This window comes from Hippocampus guttulatus, chromosome 12 (assembly GCF_054856545.1).
Source record: "Hippocampus guttulatus isolate MCC_2025c chromosome 12, RoL_Hgut_1.0, whole genome shotgun sequence".
Classification (NCBI taxonomy): Eukaryota; Metazoa; Chordata; class Actinopteri; order Syngnathiformes; family Syngnathidae; genus Hippocampus; species Hippocampus guttulatus.
Window position 1 is genome coordinate 4,991,127 of NC_141272.1, and position 20,942 is coordinate 5,012,068.

Sequence of the window (20,942 nt, forward strand, 5' to 3'; positions counted from 1 at the left end):
AGATCATTTCTTTAGGACCCTTCTTTACTAAAAAATAGTCACACAAACCTTCAAGGCACAACTGTTCCTCAAACTGTCGATTAAAGAGTTCAAAGAGTTGGAAAGATTTAGCAAAGTAAATCTTTGTGTGCGATGAAAGTCTTTCACTTCTACGCTGTCCTTCCTTTTCTTCTTCCACCGTACAGTAGCAGGATCTGGACGATTTTTTTTTCCTCTCATTGCGGCACCTTCATTCTTCTCCCTGTATAATAGTGGATTTTCCATGGTGGATTTGCGCGGGGCTATTTTGAGCTGTGCGCTGGCTCCTCTGTGCAGCACTGTAATCCAATTGTGATAGCTTTAATTTTGAAAGGTTTTTTTTAAACGTTTTTTTTTTTTAATTGAAATTGCTGAGACCTAATTTTCTGATCCTGTCACCGTTGACGACCGCTGTAATCGGCTAATTCAAGTTATTCCAAGCCATTAAGTCGCACACAGGAACTGCTTGTGGTCACTGAGGCAGGAGGGAAGAGATCATATCTGCGCTGAATGAGCCGCGAGTGGTGTTTTGGAGATATGGTTTTTTTTTTCCCCCGTTACCAAATCCCAAGAAATGTTCTTGGTCTTGACCGCAGTAAACCCCCCCACAGGTATTTGAATGGCACCAATAAAGCTCTTGAGTTGTGCGTGTGTGGGTGAGAATGAGAGTCTTGCTGAAGCCCAAGTTCGTGCTATTATCAGTGTTGTTAAAAAAAAAAGTTGGGATTGAGTTTTTGTGTTGTAACTACGGTACATTTGGGGTGTTGCCGTTGCTCTGATCGTTCTCTATAGTGCCTAATCCGTGAATGAACACGCATTGTCTAGAAACCAAAAGATAGGACCAGGACGAACAAATGCAACTCTTGGTTGCCAGGAAACTTGCACGGGTCTTTGGCAAGTTGGCCATATAAAAGAACAGAAGTGTGTGTGTGTGAGTGTGAGTGTGAGAGACCACTGCCTGCCCAGTGAACGCTTTGGGGGTTTTTGGGCCACATCCTGGGTTGTTGGTGTTGTTTGTCGCTAGGTTCCAACTGTGTCTGCCTGGAATCAAACTCCGCACACAGGAGGCACTTTTAGACGTTCAACAACTTGGTAAGTTTGAATTAGTGTCCCATCTCTTCCATTGAAATGTGATTTAAGAAGCTTGATTGAATTGAATTTAGGCAGGCTATGGTTGTGTTGGAAGGCCTGATCAACTTTTTACAGACTACACCACGTTCCATATTATTATGCAAATCATGTTTTTCTGATGTCGATAAATACCGGTAGTCTAAGCAAGTGGCAATCGCCATAATTCATAAATCATCAAACAAAAAATACTAAGTGGTATATTTTTCAACAAACCTCATAATGATAACAGTTCATTTTTTTCCACCAAAAAAATAAAAGCATAGTTTGTGAAAATGCACTGCTGGTAATTATGCATAGCAGCGCTTCAAGACATTTTATAAGTTGCTAAGAACTGAAAATGGTCTTTTGTTGAATTCGCAGTCCAGTTGCCTTGACTCAACTTTTAACTGATGACCATGAATGACCAAGAGTCTTCTCAGTCATAACTAAGACGACAATTTATTAGTCAGTGGATTGCCAACGCGCTTGCTAAACAAAAAATGCACGTTGGAATTTTCATTGATTTTGTTACACCAAGTTAAAAATGACACACACGATCGTTCTATGAGGCTCACGATATGACATAAATCAAACAATTCTGCACACATTTACGAAGCACATTCCTGTCTGTGCACGTGCTTTATTAATCAGACTGGCACCGCTGCATGTACCAGTGATGTTAACAGGAACCGTCTCACCAATTTAGCCTTCGCAGAGAGGATGCTCAGCTTTGAGCGTGACTAATTTATCATTTGTGTTTAGAACAAAAAAAATAAACAAGTTGTATTGTGGAGCTGCATTGCATCATACAGTCATTTTTGTGATATTTGGATTCCCTTTAAAATATTAGACACAGCTTTCAGTAGGATCCCGTGCAATTTTACACTGCATAGCGCCATAGAAACACACGCGCATACACACAAGCAGGGTGTTTTTCTTCCTATGGTAGCAAAAAAAAAAAAGTTATCATGCCTGCTGGATAGCCACAATATTAGCAACTGCGCCTTTCTAATCTCTTATTGATGGATGTCAGTCGCTTCCCACCCAACAGTATAATACCATGCTGTGGTTTGTGCGTGCTTCAGCAAGGGACCGCTTTCGCTTTCATTACAGAGCCTGTCATCTAAATCTCGTCTCGGGTTGATGCCACTTGGGCTGAATTTGCCTCGTAAAATGTTTCTGTCAACCTGTTTATACCTGTTTTTGAAGGACTTATTAGATAAAGGAATATTTCCGTCACGTCTCCTCGGCCTCAAACTCGGGCAGTGCTTTTAAATCATTACACAGTGTAGTATGGCAAAAAAAAAAACTTTTCTAATGTTGTATTATTCCCACTGCTTATCTACTCTGCTCAAGTGTTCTATTTCGCATTAGCTGCTATTTGAGCAACGCGAACGGCAAGGCCCTTTCCACTTTGAGACAGATTTGTGGCAGCCAAAACGGCGTTGACACTGGAGCTATTCTACATCGACTTTGAGATCAGCTAACAAAAAAAAAACAAAACAAAAATAAAATACTCCTCTGAGAGGGTTCCCTTTCCCCATCATTATGTTGACATGACGACCCGCTGCAAAGCACGCGAATCAGAATAGTCGTTATAGTCTGGAACTATGTCGTTCTCCTCCACCGAGTCCACCAGGTATGGCGACTGGAATTACTTGGTCTTCAGTGATGACACCCGTGTCAAGTATGCTGTTGATTGAATGACAGGGCTGATGATGCGTAACCATGGCAGCCAGGATGGAGGTGACACTGCTCGAGAGCAGGATGAGCATGGAAGACTACAAGAAGCTACAGGGGCTGTTCTTTGTGAGTCGTTTTCTCCTCACTGTCTCGCGTTACTGCGTCAAAGGTAGTGAAATGTCATTGATGCTCGGCCTTGGCATGATGGTCACAAACTAAGCTTTCCTTCAGGACTAACCTCACAATCCAAGGGACAGTCTACAGCACCTGGACTTAGAATGAGAGTACAGACATTACACATTATTCAAATACGCATTTTTATTTGCTTGTTTGTTTGGATTTTTATTTTTATTTTTTGCAATGAACTGATGCCTGCTCTATATTACAAAGAAAAAAAAAGATATGCTACCCACAAGAAGTTTGGGATCTTTGGCTTTTGGGTGTAATATTTAGGATAAACTCAAAATTAAACAAACGGGGGTGCATAGTGAATCGAAATGATATACGAGTTCCGCTTATGTACAGAAGTGAGCTCCTGAAATAATAACATGAAGTTTTCTACTATATTCTGATTCATTGAGATTTCCCCAGTCAAGTCTTACTTTAAAAAAAAAACGAACAGCTCCACGTACTTGATCGGGTGAGCGTTTCCCCTCGTTTTCCCATTACTTCCATGCAGCTGCATCTGTAACAAATACAAACCCCCCCCCCAAAAACCAACATCAATTAGATAGAATGATGCAAAGTAGACACTTGTGATATCTGTGAAGGTTCATGTAAATTGGTGCTTTGCCACTTTTGTTAACCAGCAAACAAAGCTGTCACAAAACACATTTCATTGTTCTGCCTGGCTGTCACGATTTGTTGCTGGCATGCATGAATGAACAAAGACACTTCACACGAGTTGCACCATGTACATTTTTTTTTGCGTTCCAATGGCCCTGATTTTGACCTAGGTCTCCCCTGGGGTGTCCCGCTCCTTGTCCAGAAGTGAATTCATCCGTCTGGCCCCCTCAACGGTCGGGCGCGGTTCCAAAGAGGACTACGGCCTGTTGTTTGACAGCGTGGTTGTCAGTCAGGGGCAGCGCGGTCTCTTCTTTCACGGCGATGCCGTGAAGCAAGAGGCTCGAATAGACAGCGGGGGGCTGTGCTCTTTTCTTCAGCAGGAGCTATCCGAAAAGCTGAAGCACAGCAGAATGAAAAGCGTGCCTTGCTGGAAGCCTCCCCGCTCTCTGACTTGCCCCCATCGAGATCCGGTCCAAAAGGTAAACGGCTCTCTTCCCGGAGACCTGCAGGGTAGTTTAGTATTGAGTGAGCCAGCATGTTCATTTGCGGGCACGATGCTTTGCAGCTGTTATGTACAACGCACTTTGACATTGACGCGATGGAGATTCCGGGCTGCTGACTAGATAACATTTTTTAAGAGTTCGGCTCTCTCATCTAAATGTCTCTGCTCATTTGAGATAAGTGGCTTTTGGACTCCCAAAAGTTGAACATCTATGAATTAGTATGCAAATTGACCGGCCGCTACAAAGTGCCGGCAGCAGCTGTGAATAAAGCGCTGGTTTCCCGCTTCCATTTATTTTTTTTTGGGGCCCCAAGATTGTCAAAATGAGGTTCTGATGCCGACAGGTGATTCTTAAAGGGGCAGACGCCGTGCGTGACTTAGTTCAGTGATTCAATGGAGTGTTCCCTATTTGGAAAATAAGATCATGAGACAGACATGCATCAGAAACTTTATTACATGAAGTTTAACAGTACGTTTGGGCTACTGTCCAGTATTTATATGCGCCACGGTTCTGTACCCAAACGTACCTGATTAAGCCAAAGAACAAGACAAACTGCTTTCTACTCATATGAAAACTCTTTAAACCAAGACAGTAAAACTCAGGCTCTGCTGATGGACGTCTGTTCTCGCGAGTGATCTGCTTTTGCCACGACGTCAAACTCATCTGAATATTAGTGCGGATGAAACAAAACCTAATGCGGTGTAATCACAGCTTTCAGTTGTATTTCAACAGCTTGTCACATGAAAAATGCCTTTGGTGTTTTTTTATTATTTTTTATAGCCGAACAATTCATGCATCTATCAGTCTTTACCCTGTCCCCATGATTCACTTTCCCTTAATAGAAGAGATCCGTGCTGAGTTAGAAATGAACATTTGTGGCCTGGTGGTAATATTTCATAATATTCTTTTTTTTTTGTTGTTGTTGTCCTGCTCATCCTCAGTTTTGCTCTGAAAGGCACTTTGAACACGTAAGCGTGTATCGTTTTGATTAAAAAACATTGATATAAGTGTGTTTTTGAAAGATATGTTTGAACAATACATTTTCTTTATTGTCCTTAATTTCAACAAAAGAGGAAAAATGACGAAAGTTGACAACCACTGATATAGTTCACTTTGTGCAGGCAACCATGCTTGCATCCAACAAATGAAAACCAGTTTTTTTGGACAGCACACTATTTATGATTTCTGTCACTGTGTCCAGTGGCCCACAATACCAATTAAAAAAAAAAAATAACGCCAATGACGCCACCCGCTCTGCTCAGGTGTTGTACCTGCCCAGTTGGGGTCAATACATGACCGTGAGTCAAGGAGGATTTGTGGGGCTGCGGGACTGCGGTGACATGTCGCTCGTGAGCAGCCAACGACTGCAAAACAGCACGGTCCAAGCCAAAGACCTGTGGGTGACGGACGTGGTGCTGCTGCAAAATGTACACAAGGTGATCGCAGTACAACCACCAAAGCCTATCCCGAAGTTGACATTTTAAGCAAAACAATTAGGAAAAACAGCTTTTGCACTGGGCTACTATCTTAAATTCAAAACCTGCTCGATTTCTTTCAGCCCCTGTAGGGTTAAACTTTTCGTTTCCAACGGCAACACAAGCAGACTTAAATTAAAACCAAAACGTTTTCGTCTTGTTCTGTTTTCCTCATGGTGTAGTTTAATTCGGCACCGGCACCAGCACAGAGATCATAAACTCACCGTCTATGAATAATTTGAGTCTTTTGTTTAGTGATATTTCTAATACATGGGTCATACATTTTCAGAAAATTAATGAATTACATATTTGGCCATGATTGTCCCTTATTATTCATTATGCTCGGATAGGTCATGAAATATCACACAATTATTGTTTCAAATGCCAAGTTTGTTTAGTTTGAATCCTTTTTAATGAAATTTACATGAATATTTCAGTCATTCTGATTAATTATAACCAATTGTGTCTGTGTTCAAGTTTTCAAAAAAGATCCCGTGCCTTGCAAAGTATGCAACGCGATGCTTCATTATTCTTCTAGTGAATGTATTGCCTCTGACTTTTCATTTCATTCCTCCTCAATGCCGTACAGATAGCTGTGTCGTTTACAAGTAAAGAGGTGTGTTTTTATGACACACTATCCAAAAAGGACTTCAGATGCAAATATAAAGTCCAGGTAAAAAGCTCTTAAGCTTGTTACTGTTGACATTCGGCCACTGACAATAAAACCGAAATGGGAAACCGTTGTGCAGTACCTCCTAAAAGTTCCCAAACGATTTGAATCGTTTGGTTTTCTCTTTTCCAGGGTTTAAGGTTTACTCCGTGGTGTCTGGACTATTGGTCCGATGCCTCAAAGCCAGATCAGGCTATCCTCACTCTAGGTGACATTGGTGGACAGGTGACGCACAGTTGGGAAAACTGAATCACACAATAAAAAAAAAAAAAGCGGTAGAAGAAGGAATACAAAAAATACGGCATGGCTCACAGAATGCCCCCTTTTGTGTGTTTTTCCAGGTCAGTGCTTTATATTTCACCTCAGCCCAGATGTATTTGTTTGAGCGACGTAGTCGCTGGACAGACTCCGATTCCGCGCTCATCATCCAATGGGATGATGTGGTCAAAGGAAAACACCACTGCTGTTCCATTGTTCAACATCAGGCACACAAGCCTGCCTGGGTGAGGAAAGGTAGAGCAAGCGCACGCGTTACGGTTTTAAGAAATGTCACATTCTCCAGCCATATGGAGAATGCTCACTCGCACTGTAAGGTCACATTTCCTGCAACTTTGCGGTTAATTTGTGGCATCGATTCAGCAAACTGTGAATACACTCCTTTGGCAATAAATAAATCACCAACTGTGAACAACAATTAAAAAAAAATTAAATTGGATAAACTCAACACACCTTTATTTTCAGTGTCGCCCCGCAGCTGGCAACTGCAACACAGTCATAAAACCACACCATTTTCTCTTGGAAGGGGGGGCATAAACATTTCAAAATACTACAAGCTACCTATACTGACATGATGATCGGGGGTGGCAAAGCAGCATGCCGCTGCAAAACATCAACATGCAACAAAAGTTGGATCATTTTATGCTGGTTACCAACAGTACATTCTCACGTTATCATTCACTCGTTTTTGTCATGCTACAGCCTTTTGAGTAAATCATTAACATTCTCGTTCCTCCCTCACCCCCCCCCCCCCCCCCCCTCCAAAGAAAGTCACATATTGTGCCCCGTAGCAAAAATGAAGAATAATTTACATTCTCGCAAACATCTGGGAAATCAATCAATCAATCAATCAAAACATGAAATCTTTTATCGACACAAATATTCAGACTCCGTTGCCATATCTTCACCTTGCCCCAAGCACATAGGTGTCTACAGCGATGTCATCGTACAATACCAGCTAATGCAGTCGGGGGGAGGGGGTGGGGGGTGAGTCCTGAGTCATCCAATTCCTCAGCCAGACTTTTGACTGCTGCCATAAAAGTTTGAGCTGGAGGCCCTGTCCTCCCGAGACTCTCCCACTTCAACTCATCCCGGGTGACAAAGAGGTCACTTGATTGTATCATTGATCGCTTGCATCATTCAGCTCCGTCTCTCCTTCGGAGTCATTGGGCTGTTTAATAATGAGTCAGCAGTTGCATCGTTCCGAGACCAACTTGGCCGGGAGCGAGGGATCCCAGTGAGGGGGAGAAAGAAGAATAAGCTCATAAATAAGCACAACCAATGGGAAAACAAAGGGAAGGCAAGTAGAGGGGAAACAAAGGCGACGATGCCGACACAGTGAAAGTGGTGGCTAATTGTGATTTTTCAGGCAGCGTGTGGAGCGCTCGTGTGCAAAACCAAGGGGGAGTTGTGTTTGTGTGTGCCTCAGTGGAGAGTGTGCGTTTGCATACCTCTGGATGTTGGCGCTGTTCTTTTTATTTATTTATTTTTTTTGATGTTGCCCACCCTGCAGTACCAGTGGGAGTCTTACCATTCGCTATGGCTGGGCCATCAGAGTGAGTTGGGTGGGGTACAGAGGGGCTCAATTGTGAGGGAATTAGGAAGAAATTTGGATTGCCACACACCCAGGGGGGCCATGGAAGCAGTCTCGGAGAAAGTATCAAGTGGAGCTGAGAAATGCCCGAATGCACAGCTATGAATGCTTGAGACCGAGTGTTCGTCATAATTTGCACTCAGAACAAGAGAGTTGATTTAATCTTGTGCTCTTCCTCTTTCCATTTCAAACTCCAAGAGATGAATGTAAAATGACACGCTTCATCAGGGTGAAGCAGCTGTTGTGGGTCACAAAGACCTTGGGATTTGATATGTGTCAGTCAAAGTGGGAAGAAGTCATTCATCGGTGATGAGTCACGTCTCACTCTGAGAAATCTGCCCATATTTTGATTCCCAGTATGGAAAAGAAATGTTCCGATGAAAGGAAAATAATCAAATGTGCATAATTTGGGGAGGTGACCTTTGAGCCGTGACTGTCACACGCCATCTCAGCACTCCAATGTTATCGTCAGCCGCGCTCGCTCTGATGGAAGTGTCCGAATTCCAAATCAGATATTCCTAATCAATGTCCTAATCGAGACGGATGATGATGCAAGGTCCATTACTTTTTCTGTAATCCTAGTGAGCGAATGAAAGCGGCTAATTCTCTGGGTGTGGATGATGTTTTACTTCTATGCAGGATTTGCGGTCAGCGCATATTCAGTGAAGTATGTCTTTCAAAAGTGCAGCAATCAAAGCGTTGGGGGGTGCGGGGGGCGGATTATCCAACCTGAATAAAAGCAATGGACACGGTGTTGTCATCATAAAGCATAACAAGGATGTTTTATATTCAGTTTGTTGCGGTTACTACGATTCACTGAGCCTCGGTTGAAGCAACTTCCATCTCAGTGAATGGAAAATTAGTATTCTAAGAGGTTCTCAATCGCAAATATGAAGTCTTGTATGCGACGTATGCGTTGGCAATTCCACTTTGAAGTGTGAAGGGCAGGCGAGGGGCGTGCTGGGGGAGCAGTGTCCCAGAAGATGGCAATGTTTTTCTATCCATCGAATGCCCATGTTGTACTTAATACAGAGCAAAATTTCAATTGGTTTATATATCCGCTCATTTCTCCGTCCAGGGGCCGTGTCAGTCCCCAGTTTGACATCCAACAGCCTAGTGGGCACGTCTGGCATATTCTCTGATATTGTCCCTTTGTCTATGGTGCATCGAAAATACTATCTGGGCCCACTCTGCTTCACTCAGACCGTTCGGAAACTCAGGGCATTCTTGAAATGTGCCGGTCGATTATTCAGAGTGCGAGAACAAAAAAAAGAGTTTTTTTTCCCTGTCATCTATCAGAAGAAAAAAAAGATGCAGTATAGAATATACCCAAGTGCTGTTGCCACACAAAATCCCATCTCCTCTCCTCCTTTCTAGAATCTTTTCAATAGTAATTTGGGGGTTTCTGATACGTTTGATCTGTTGCTGTGGTTCGTGTCACACACTGGACTACATAAACACACACGATTTCAAAGCTTTCTGTGCTGTAAACAGCCCAGCATGGCTCGATACCAGTCTCCTCTCTATAACGGTGTCTTTTTCGCATGTCTCATCTGACATTGATCTTCAACATGCTTATTTTCTTTATTACATCTCCACAGTACTTTACCTGGACTCACTGGAGGCCTTTGTGTCGTGCAGCACCAGGCCACAAAGCAGCATTGCGATTGGCTGGAAGGAGAAGGACGGCAAGAGCCTCCAGGTGACCACTTTCTTTACAGAGAGAGGAGTCTGGGACATAGACTATCACCGTGAACTTAAGCTGATCGGTAAGTAAATGATTAGAATCATAACAGGCTGTATAGCTACGAGCCCACCTGCAACTTTGAATCTGTTCACTGTATATTTGTATTCAAACTACCGTAATTTCCAGACTATAAGCCGCAACCTTTGTCACATGCTTTCAACGTTGCGGCTCATTTAACAAAGTGGCCGTCTGTGTACCGTCTTTCTTTGTAAATATCTCATGTTACAATGTGGGAACCTGCGGCTTATACACAGGTGCGGCTTATGTGTGTACAGAAAGTGTCTTCTCTGTCCAGTCCTAATGAACTTGCTGCTATGACGTTACCCATGCCCATCATCTCACTTCTATCCCCTCGAATATCATAACCGGCATTCTCCAGTTTTCTCAATGCGACTACTTTGATTGAGACTTGGCGAAAAATGTTTCCAACGCGACAAGGATCCATAGTCCAAGCAAGTAATATGATGTTGTCATCGGGCTAAAGCGACTCAAGTCAATACTGAACACAACTGCAGCGACACTTTCGGTTGCTGACATCAACCCGTGTGTCGTGAAAACAACATGCGTTGCTAAAATCGAAAACAATCCTCATGTTATTTGAGACAACGGGATTGTATGTAGCCACTGCAGGTTTGGATCATCGGGTTCTGCTGTGGAACCCCTACGTGACCTCCCAGCCATCGTACCTACTCAGTGGCCACGTTGCCCCAGTTACGGCTATTTGTTTCTTGCAGAAGAAAAAACACCTGCTCAGCTACTCCAGAGATAAGGTAGAAGTGTGCGTTTGCCTGCGCAGTAAAGAAAAATGACTGCCGAGAATCAGCGTATGATTAATTTTGATACCTTGCTGCAGAGGAATACAGAGATTTGTTTCACGCCGCTGCCTCTATTCATGAAAATTATGACCACATTTACTTCTCAGTCTGTTTTCTTTCTGTTGCACAAATGATGACGTTGCCCCTCTTCCTCCCTCCTGTTGCGGCAGCGTGCATGTTTGCCTTCTCTTTCGGATTTTCTGAGGGGAATAAATATTTTAGAGGTAATTTATGTTCCATCTGCCTTCTTCTTAAACACCATCTGCCACTGCAAGAAGCTTTGAAAGCGTTACCACACTTTCCTCTGGAAGTGTTCCTGCACCAGAGACATTCATCTTGTTTGGTGCCGTAAACCAATATGGCAGACTTCTCATTAGGAGGCACTCTGAGGCATGCGGCGCAGAAACTAGGGTAGAGCGGTCATCCATCTTTGGTCATTTTATTTATTTTTTGTTCCTCTGATTATTTTCAGATGACTGTCAAAATAATATTGAAGTCTATTTGTGTAAAATAAAGTCAACCATGCACTGGAATATCAACTCCCAGCATCCACTTTCTTTGTTTCAGGTTCTATGTTTATGGGACGTTTCAAGTCAGCTTTGTATTCATCGTCTGGGTGGCGTTTTCCCAGCCACACGGGAAGACGCGCGCACACTCCTGCTCCTGATCGAAGAGCGCCAACTCCTGCTGCTCACCTTCAACAGCCTGCTCGTCTTGCTGGAGAGCACGAAGGAGGAGACGAGGGCCAGCGGTCACAAGCACCCTGTCACCTGTGTGCTTTACAACAGTCTTTTCAGACACGTGAGGGCCCGGCGTGCGGTGAAAAAGGAAGAATGCGTGGATGGATGGCTGCGGATCATGTGTCGGCAAACCGATGACTCCAATTCAGTAACTTAGAATTGACACACAGGTTGCCTCACCGATGTTCGGGATACCCGATAGATGGACTAAGTGCCTTAGCAACTGACTGTCGAATTGATTGGCTGACCGACTAACCGACTCACAGATGTTTTGCCTGACTGACAAACTTACAGAAGAAAGGACTGTTGAATAGACTGACCAGAGTGGAGCAGCTGATCAATAAAATCCAGTATTAAGTATAAACTGGGTAATTATGTATTAGGTAGAATATTCCGCATGAAAGATTTAATTGGCGTCAAGTAGAATCACTGATGGACCGATGGACAGACTGAATGACTTACGGACTGACGAACTTGATTGAGGGACTTACTAACAGACTGATGGATACGTGGATCGTTGGATTGCCTGACAGACAGACTGGTGGAAGGGAGAACTGCTTACTAGACCGATCGATCGACTAACGTGCCAACTGTTGAATGACTGAGTGGCTGATGGATGGATACATGGGCTGATGAACTCCACAACTTCCGAATGACTGACAGATGCATGATTGGACGGACGGACTGTTGAATGTACGGATAGACTCGATAGACAGCTTCGACGAATCGACTGATGAACTCAACAACTTACTGACCGACCAATGCGACATGAACCAATGACTGATGGCCTGAGTGATTGCAATCAAAACAAGATGAGTTTTTGTGCTTGACCGAGGTAGTAACTCAACAATATGCAATTAAATCAGGGGTAGGCAACTTTGCAAAGGGGCCACATGAGGAACTGGAATGATTGTCATGGACTGTGGGCAGGCCGGGTTTGGCCCCCAGAACGTACTTTGCCTAAGTCTGGATTGAATTGAGTGCAAGTTGGACCCGTTTAAAAAAAGAAATCCTTTTTGTGCGTGTCTTTAGTGCAAAACTGACAAAGGTGACAGAATACATAACATTCCCTTTTGTCGCTTGATTTTTTTGCAGGGGTTTTTAGAAAGTACGCTTTCTATTTTGATAATTTCCCCCTGTCTTAGCATGGCAGTCGATGTCATGCATGCGTGACATGTCAGAATCTTACAAATCTTCATTTCTCAGCATGCACCATAATCATTAAAAGCTATAATTTCTCACCACGTAGCGCGGAGCAAACCGCTTTCAATGATTGATAGCCTCTGACTTTCTCTCTCTCGCTGCAGGTAATAAGCAGTGACACCGGCTCCTCTGTGATCTGCTGGCTGGCTGACACGGGCCAAAAGGTTAAGCAAATCCACCGTTGCCATGGCAACGCCGAGATCTCCACCATGGCTTTGGATGGCACGCAGATGCGGCTGTTCACTGCAGGCAATGATGGAGAGGTTAAAGTGAGTGAACTTGCAAACACGGACTGCACCTCACGCTGTCTCAAAACAGTTATGTCCTGTATTTGGCGTGCCATCCACCATAAAAACGGACATGTATTTATTTTTAGCTCTATGATGCGGATCTGATCCATAATGGCTCTTCAAAGCAACACAGCAGCATTCCTTGATGGAAGTAACAATTGTGCAAATGAATAATTATCAGCCACCTCAGCTCTGTAGTGCCCTTTAAATCTTAGGTCAACATCCGCATTTTGTCATCGACAACGCTGCAGTTATGCAGGCGGATTATTGTCAAAAGCAAAAACGAGAGAACCAAAAGTGCATTTCCACCTTCCTCATCTTCTGCATGCCTCTCGCAGGTGTGGAACTTCAATGGCCGCTGCCTCCACAGAATGAACGTTGCCCTGGGCAAGGCTGCGGCCATCTCGCACATGCTGCTGCTGAGGACGAGCCTCCTGGTGATGGGATGGCAGAGGTATTTGGACCGTCAGCTTACACAGCAATAGTGAAAATGCTTGCCGGAAAAATTGAGGACAGGTACATACGTTTTATGTTTAGGCATATCTTACCACAGAATCACAAAAACAAACTGTGAGCACACTTTTGCCCTGTCGTGTTGATGAATATCATTCATTATTTCAAATAACAATACAATAATTAATACAATAATTGCAGTGATAAAAACTCAAGAAGTAGCTCTCAGTTTCCAAACCAGACCCCTCGCCTTCAAAAAATGTACTTTCTGCGATGTAAGCGTGTTTTCCTTGCGTAACGTCCACTTCCCACCCGATGTCACTTCACCCGTCATTCGTTTTTTTTGACTGTGTTGTTTTTCTGCTCCTCACCCGCCCTCTTGCCGACTCGCGGCGGAGGATGCTGACAGTATTCCGCCGGCATTCCTTCTCCAAGTCTCACGTTGACCCATCAGAGTGGAAGGGCGGTGTTCATCATCGCGCCGAAGTGCTCTGCGCTGCCTTCCAACCTCCGCAGACTCTCGTCACAGGTGTGTGCACGTCTTGTTGTTTTCGTTCAAAAATGTCTTTTTGGCATCCGTAGTAATGCCAGAAATAAAATGAATCACCCTGCTTTTCATTATTTATTTCAAGACAATGTATGACAATTAGTTCAGTCGACTCATTAGACAATCGAAGGTTGAGATCCAAGAATCGCCGCAGTCTTGCTTATGATGAATTTGAGTGCCACAATCTATTGGCACTGATATCATCAAGTACTTTCATCACTTCCTCACAAATGACTTGACCAAAGTAGACTTTCTTTGAAAAGTGCACTTGTCGAACTACGTAGCATCCTTCTCTTTTCTTTGTTAAGTCAAACTTTAATGGCTTGAATTAATAATGGGTTTGTGGGGGTAGGCATTATGGAGAAGAACCGGGTGATGAAAAGAGAGCAACACGATTTAGAAATGAAAATAATTTGACAAAAGCACTTTAGTGAAATAACAAGGAGCAATTATGCACTAATGAAATGAAGTGCGGTTGTTATGAAAGGAGTCATTCTCTCCATATAGCTGCTTTCATGAGTGCCGGCATGCATGATTAACCAGGCGCCTGACGGGCGCGCAATAGCTTGCATTCAAGATTAAGATTAAGAGTAGAAGTGAACATTTTCACCAACGTTACCTGAAATGAAATCGGTAAGATACAGTGAGAATGACTCCACGGAGATCCCGAAGCTGCGTCTTGTACATCGTTTGCTTCATCTCCAAATATGGAAATAGTCCAGTGCCATCAAGCCAGTGTTTTATTGATCAGAATAGCCCTGCTCAGAGTATTGCTAATGCCAGACAGTTTAACATGAACATGTGGTGTCAGTGTAAGAAGACCCAAGTCGCTTTTTTTGTTAACAAGAACTCGAGTTGGCTTTTAAAAATGACTGTGTGGAAACACCTCGAGTCGTTCCCGTGTAGCAGAGTGCGGGCATACGTTGCACACCCTCCACGGCCGTCTTCGACACAACAGCTCCTGAGATAAGTAAGGAGAAAGATAAAAGTTAGGGCTGCGAGGGTGGAAAGGAAGATAAGAGTGGGTGTTCTCGACGCTGCAGGGGAAAGGGTTTGGAAGTAATTAATGGTTTGTGCTGGAACAAAATCTCGATCCAGGAGATTCTTCACTAAGTTTGGAAACTTTGCCCCCAAATTGCTTTTGGTTTTCCTCTGTTTTTTTCTTATTACATTTATGTCATGATGGGAGAAGTATTATTGCATCTATGAATTTATGTCGGCGGTCCCGTGGTCGACTGGTTAGCGCGTCGACCTCACAGTGCAGAGGTACCGGGTCCAATTCTGGCTCTGGCCTCCCGGTGTGGAGCTTGCATGTTCTCCGCCGTGCCCGCGTGGGTTTTCTCCGGGTATTCCGGTTTCCTCCCACATTCCAAAAACATGCGCGGCAGGTTGACGGAACACTCTAAATTGACCCCAGGTGTGAGCGAAGATGGTTGTTTGTCTATGTGTGCCCTGCGATCGGCTGTCAACCAGTTCAGGGTGTGCCCTGCATACTGCCCGAAGACGGCTGGGATAGGCTCCAGCACGCCCCGCGACCCTTGTGAGGATAAGCAGAGAAGAAAATGGATGGATGGATGTTGATTGAATGTGTGTTTGGGAGTTCCGCTTATTTACTTGTTTCTTTCCATTCCTGCTGTCACACAGCCAAGAGTCCTCACTACATCGACATCTCTTGAGGCAGCTTGTCTGATGAATGCAAATAATCCATTTCATGAATCCTATTTTCGAAACTATCAACTCAATTTCCTCAACCTACTTGACCATTTCTTTGGTGTGGCAACTTTGGAAACCTTTCACTGTTGTGGCATAATTTGGCTGCGGTCCACTGGGCACAACGTTAGTGTTTAAAAACCTGGTGAGGCCTTTCATTTTGATTGGCTCCATTGCTGTATAGCCCTTGAGGGTGAGGACCCGAGCCTCGTGACTGAAAGCATCACAGCATCTTACACAGGTAATCATTGAAGCCAATTAGTGTTAATGAACTAAATACAATGAAAAGAAATCACATTACAACAAGGACTGAGCCCTGCTGTAGAAATCTGTGACTAAGTGATAAAGTAATCAACTGATTGATGAGTGCACAGGTGTCAAACTCAAGGCCTGGGGGCCATATCTGACCCGTCACATCATTTTATGTGGCCCGCCAAAGCAAATTATGCGCATCGACTCATCAACATCTGACATCTGATTATACACACACATACAGGTATATATATAATTTTTTTAATCACAGCATGAACAAAAACTGCACTGCACAACACACATCTACCTTCCTCTGTCTGTTGACACGATTATGGTAATACAGAAAATGGATTTGGGCTGTATGAATAATGCGGGTGAGCCACTGTCTTTGACAATCGCTCTTATATGTACACACCTGTAGTAAACCACTTAAAAACTGATGAGTTTATTGCTTTCTTTGTGAGCTAAAAAAAAATAACATCGCGTTTGTAGCTAGAGGCAGATGTTGAGTTGTATCTTAAAATGTGTTTCCTTATATTCACTTCAAAAAACATTTTCCTGTATGATGATGAGTGGAGAAAGGTTTAATAGCTTGTCTATTTTTGCCCCCAAATTAACTGCGCAGGAAGCCGCGATGGAGAGATTATAGTGTGGAACAACGACACCGAAAAAGCTCTGCGGAAACTGCAGCTGCCGGCTAAACATGAAGAATTCAGTAAGCAGCAAGGTTGCACGCACACACGCACACACACAAACACACTACCTTCGCTTTGTTCAGGTGTTCATACAAAAGAGCTTCAGATAAATTTCAGATATTCTAGATATGTAGCGAGACAGCGTGGTGTCCCAGAAACGGTGATGGATAGATATGTTGAAACATTTTAGCATTTGTTGAAGTAAGAGGCACCTTTTGTTGCTTGTGTTCCCCAAAATAATCTTCTATTGTCATTTTTTCGTCTCCCAGAGCAAACGGAGCATTCCCCTGACACCATCGCCACGGTGACCTTCTTACCAGGTCGTACATCTGCACAAATAGCAAACGGTAAAGCAAACGAAATCTACTCTCGTATCGTCATGAGTATTTTTGCATCACTTACTTGTCAATACGCATTTGTTTACTGTTGTGTATAGACGTTTTGTAGCAAAGTCACTGAAACAGAAGGAGCCTTGGCATAATGATAAGAGTAATTCAGTGTAAATGAGTATTCCGGCCACACTTGAAAGAAATAAAACCATTTTGAAAAAAGTAATCAGATTACAAAAATATTGTACGCTTACTGGAAGTTTCATTTTTCCATGAAGAGCCAAAATATGGCGAGAATGAAATCACAACTTGACATGTGGCAAAAGGAAATTGGAGCCGCTGTTTCTTGCTAGTGGTGAAATGAGATGCGGTGAGGAAACAGTTTGAAATGAGCATGCATTGTGCCTTTCTTTGCCGTTTTTTTTCTTTTTTCCCTGCCATTCACTAGTAATGTTTTCACAAATATTTAATGACAGTGGCTGCAAAATTGATCATCTGTTTCCAAAGACGGAGGTGGCTGCTGGGCTCAATCTGCTGCTTTATTTTCCAAATGACATGACTTTATTCTCGTGCTTTTAGTTATAGCCAAAATAAAGCCCTCCATCATAATATAAGCAACGTAATGTTGTGCACAATAACGACAGTCTTTTATGAGAGGTTCTTTCTGATATTCGTATTTCCCTTAGGCGGCGCCAACTTGGTGTCATCTGGCAGTTGCGGGCTGGTCAGGCTCTGGAACACAGTCCACGGCCGACTCCTGGGACAGTTCACGGCTCACGAGGCACAGCTGGGCTCTGTCGTCATGACTGTCAGCCCCTGTGGAAAGCTTTTAGTCACGGCAGATAGGGCGGGCGCAATCAAGACGTGGGACATGGAGGTGCAAATCAGAGAAGTGATGCTGATTCTTTAATTGAAAACGGATATGTTGCAGCTTTAGGTCATGTACCGGCGGAACAAATTACAAATGGATCCAAGGGGATTTGACAGAAATCCAAGCATCTGAACTGAAACATGATTCTTCATGTTACATTTAAATTGCTACTGAATGTACCATTGGTAGGAGACAAATGACTAATACGGGAATTACTGGCCAAGATTTTGTTGGCTCGCATACAAGTAGGACGATCAGAAAGGGGAAGATGAGCAAATGGTTCCAAAACATCAAAAACTAAAAATGAACTGCCCAACACACTGAGGAGTCGTAGAGTCGTAACACAGTCAAAAGGGGAGCATTTTGTCCCAAAACAATTAGCCTCTGATACCCCAGACAATATTCAAGTAAAATGATCAAATAATCAAACCGCAAATCCTTGACGCTGGTTATACGTGGGGTTAATTGCAGATGTCTGAAGCTCATTTTGCGGTACTCCCAGTTCCAATTCCAATTTATGGAAATGTATGTGTGAAGCAGGGCTGAATAAATTGGGCAAGCTCAGCGCTCTGGTTCAAATCCTGTCCCACGGCAGGGTGGGCCTTTGGGATCAGCTGGATGACTTGAACGTTTGCACTGTGTTGCGCACGCGCACAACAATTTACATCAACAAATTGATGGCCTTCTTAGCAAGACAAGGACCAAAACAACCCATTAAAAATGAAAACAAACAGTATTTTTGATAACCACAGATTGACATCAATCTCAAGTCCATTGTGCGGAGCATTTCACTTTCCGTCTTTCCAGATGTGCTCAGCCACTTTTGCCTTAGCACATAAACTTATACTGAGGGTCTTTGTCTAATACTGCTTTGTGTGACTTATAACATGTTTACTGATTTATGTTACGCCCAGTCATGGGTCCTGTGTGTAATACCTCACAGGTCAACTGCTTAGTGACATACGATTTGCAACGGTGACTGACAGTTGTTGCTTTATTGGCCTCAGTTGATTTTTCCAACGTCTTGTTGAACAATATGAGCATACAGATGAGCAAACAGCAGAATTTCAAGATGCTCGTGCGTGCACCTTTGAGATTGCATCCAAAATTGACCTTGGAATCTTTTCTGACTTCCTCAGCACTACTGCCTGAAGTCAGACGGCAGAGTGGTGACCGAATCTCCAGAATTGGTGCACAGTTTCCGTCCACACAAGGATGGGGTCACCCACCTGCATACGAGTTTCCACGCCGATCGGCTGATCCTTCTGTCAGCATCTTCAGACTGTAGGGTGGCCCTCAGCTATCTGCCAGGAGAAACCATTGGCTTTTTTGGACAGGTAACACACGGTGATACACAGGAAGTAAAGTAATGCTGACACTTGCATTTTTGAAATAAATAGATTTAGTGGCAAAGGCATTGACTGTTAACGTACTGTCCCCAGCCAGTATTCGAAGAATCCAGTTGACTGAAAGGATGCGAAAGGCCTCGTGTCTCCATACACATGTCAGAAAGGCTCCATATTTAAAGCAAATGGCGGTGATGTCTGCATAATATTATGTCATTTATATTTTACTTTGTTTGCAAAACACACTTAATGCATAACCCATAAAAGAATTGACCTTCATGAAAATAAACACGTATGCTTAAAGAAAAATAAGTGCTCTTTATTTCTTGTAAAATGCTCGACTCAGTTGTGAGAGACGAATTAGCGGTCACCCTCAATTATGGTCAAGTTGCTGTACCGTATTTTCCGCACTATAAGGTGGACCTTAAAGCATTCCGTTTTCTCAAATGCCGACAGTGCGCCTCATAATCCGATTCGCCTTATATATGGATCAATATTAAGATTGTAAATGTTCTGTAAAGCGCTTTGTTACAGCTAAAGCGGTTGTGAAAGCTCTATATCAGTCAAGCTGTATTGTATTGTATTCCCTTTAGAACATCGCCATCCAGTGGCTGCATAAAGCAACCGCAGCCACGATTGTAGCTTCTATTGAAATAGGCGAGGCAGTTGTAACTCCGTCTGGTAGTTACAACTCAGTCTTTTTTAAAACCAAATCCCATCCAGTCAAAGATGGTGAAAGCTTAATGTGATGTGTGCACGTTAAACAGCTTACAACTGCTGTTTGAATGATGACATGCTATTCTAAAATGGACTTTTTGCTTCTGCACTGATGTTCTATTAGGAGGAGCAGTGGAGCATCATGAGGCCCGCGTGTGTTCACTCACAGCAGGACACCTGTAATGATCGACACCCTGACAACACAGCACAAACGCGAGGAGGTGGAAATAGACAAGACGGTGGAGAGTGAGCAGCGCAGGGTCGGTTCCCACTCAGTGATGATGCGGGTGGGAATGTTCGTTCATCTCTATATGTGCCCTGTGACTGACTGGCGACCAGTTCAGGGTGTAGTCCACCTTCCGCCCGAAGTCAGCTGGGATAGGCTCCAGCACCCCCCTGTAAGCCTGTTCAGGATAAGCGTTGTTGAACATTAATTGCATGACTCTAAATTGGTTTGTTTTTGTCAGGATGTCCAGAAGGTTCCGGACCGAATCTGACTCTATAAACATAGACACAGATAAAGGTTTTGATGAAAAATATTTCTTTTCAGGTAAAGGCACTAAGCTGGCAAAGTACAAATAATGACGCTGGTACAGTAAACCAGGACAAAATGAGAAGAACAAAAAGCGCTTGCAAAAAGCACGGAGAATATAAATGGGAATAGCTTGTCCCAAAAGGACATATATGGAGTGGGAAATGTATGATGGAAAAACAAAATGCAAAGTACTGTATATTAAAAGCATACATTTTGTTAGGGAGGGGCCAGCCAGGCCCCTCCCTAACAAAATGGCCCCCTCCATAATTTAAATTGCCCCATCCCTGCTCTCAATTGTCCATAGGCGTGAGTGAGAATGTGCCCTGCATTCGGCTGGCAATCAGTTTCGGCTTTTCACAGCCTCTTGCCCAAAATCAGTGGGCATGTAGGTCCCAGCTCATCTGAAAATAGAAAATGGATATTTATATGATTTTTTTTTTCCCTTTATTGGTCGTGAGAAATCATAAGATTCTACTCCCTGCGGAGGCAAGTCTGGTATTATCAAATATAATTGTTTCCCATTTTAAATGGTACCTGTGCTCTTGCTTAGAATGAATTTTGTTTGTTTTGCACCGTG

The 20,942-nt window shown here is 43.4% G+C and overlaps 1 protein-coding gene across 1 annotated transcript; it reads left to right on the top strand.

The window, feature by feature from the left end:
- Window positions 1-990: 990 nt before the first annotated feature.
- LOC147197047 (cilia- and flagella-associated protein 337-like) lies at window positions 991-20,327 on the top strand. The gene is given in 20 exon segments (XM_086125741.1): window positions 991-1,110; window positions 2,839-2,937; window positions 3,768-4,076; window positions 5,363-5,536; window positions 6,165-6,248; window positions 6,378-6,470; window positions 6,587-6,758; window positions 9,717-9,884; window positions 10,484-10,632; window positions 11,245-11,478; window positions 12,725-12,889; window positions 13,249-13,364; window positions 13,762-13,892; window positions 16,498-16,587; window positions 16,837-16,914; window positions 17,583-17,773; window positions 18,907-19,104; window positions 19,955-20,041; window positions 20,043-20,117; window positions 20,298-20,327. Coding segments are annotated over 19 exon segments (2,625 nt in total). The 5' UTR covers window positions 991-1,110; window positions 2,839-2,856.
- The last annotated feature ends 615 nt before the right edge of the window (window positions 20,328-20,942 follow it).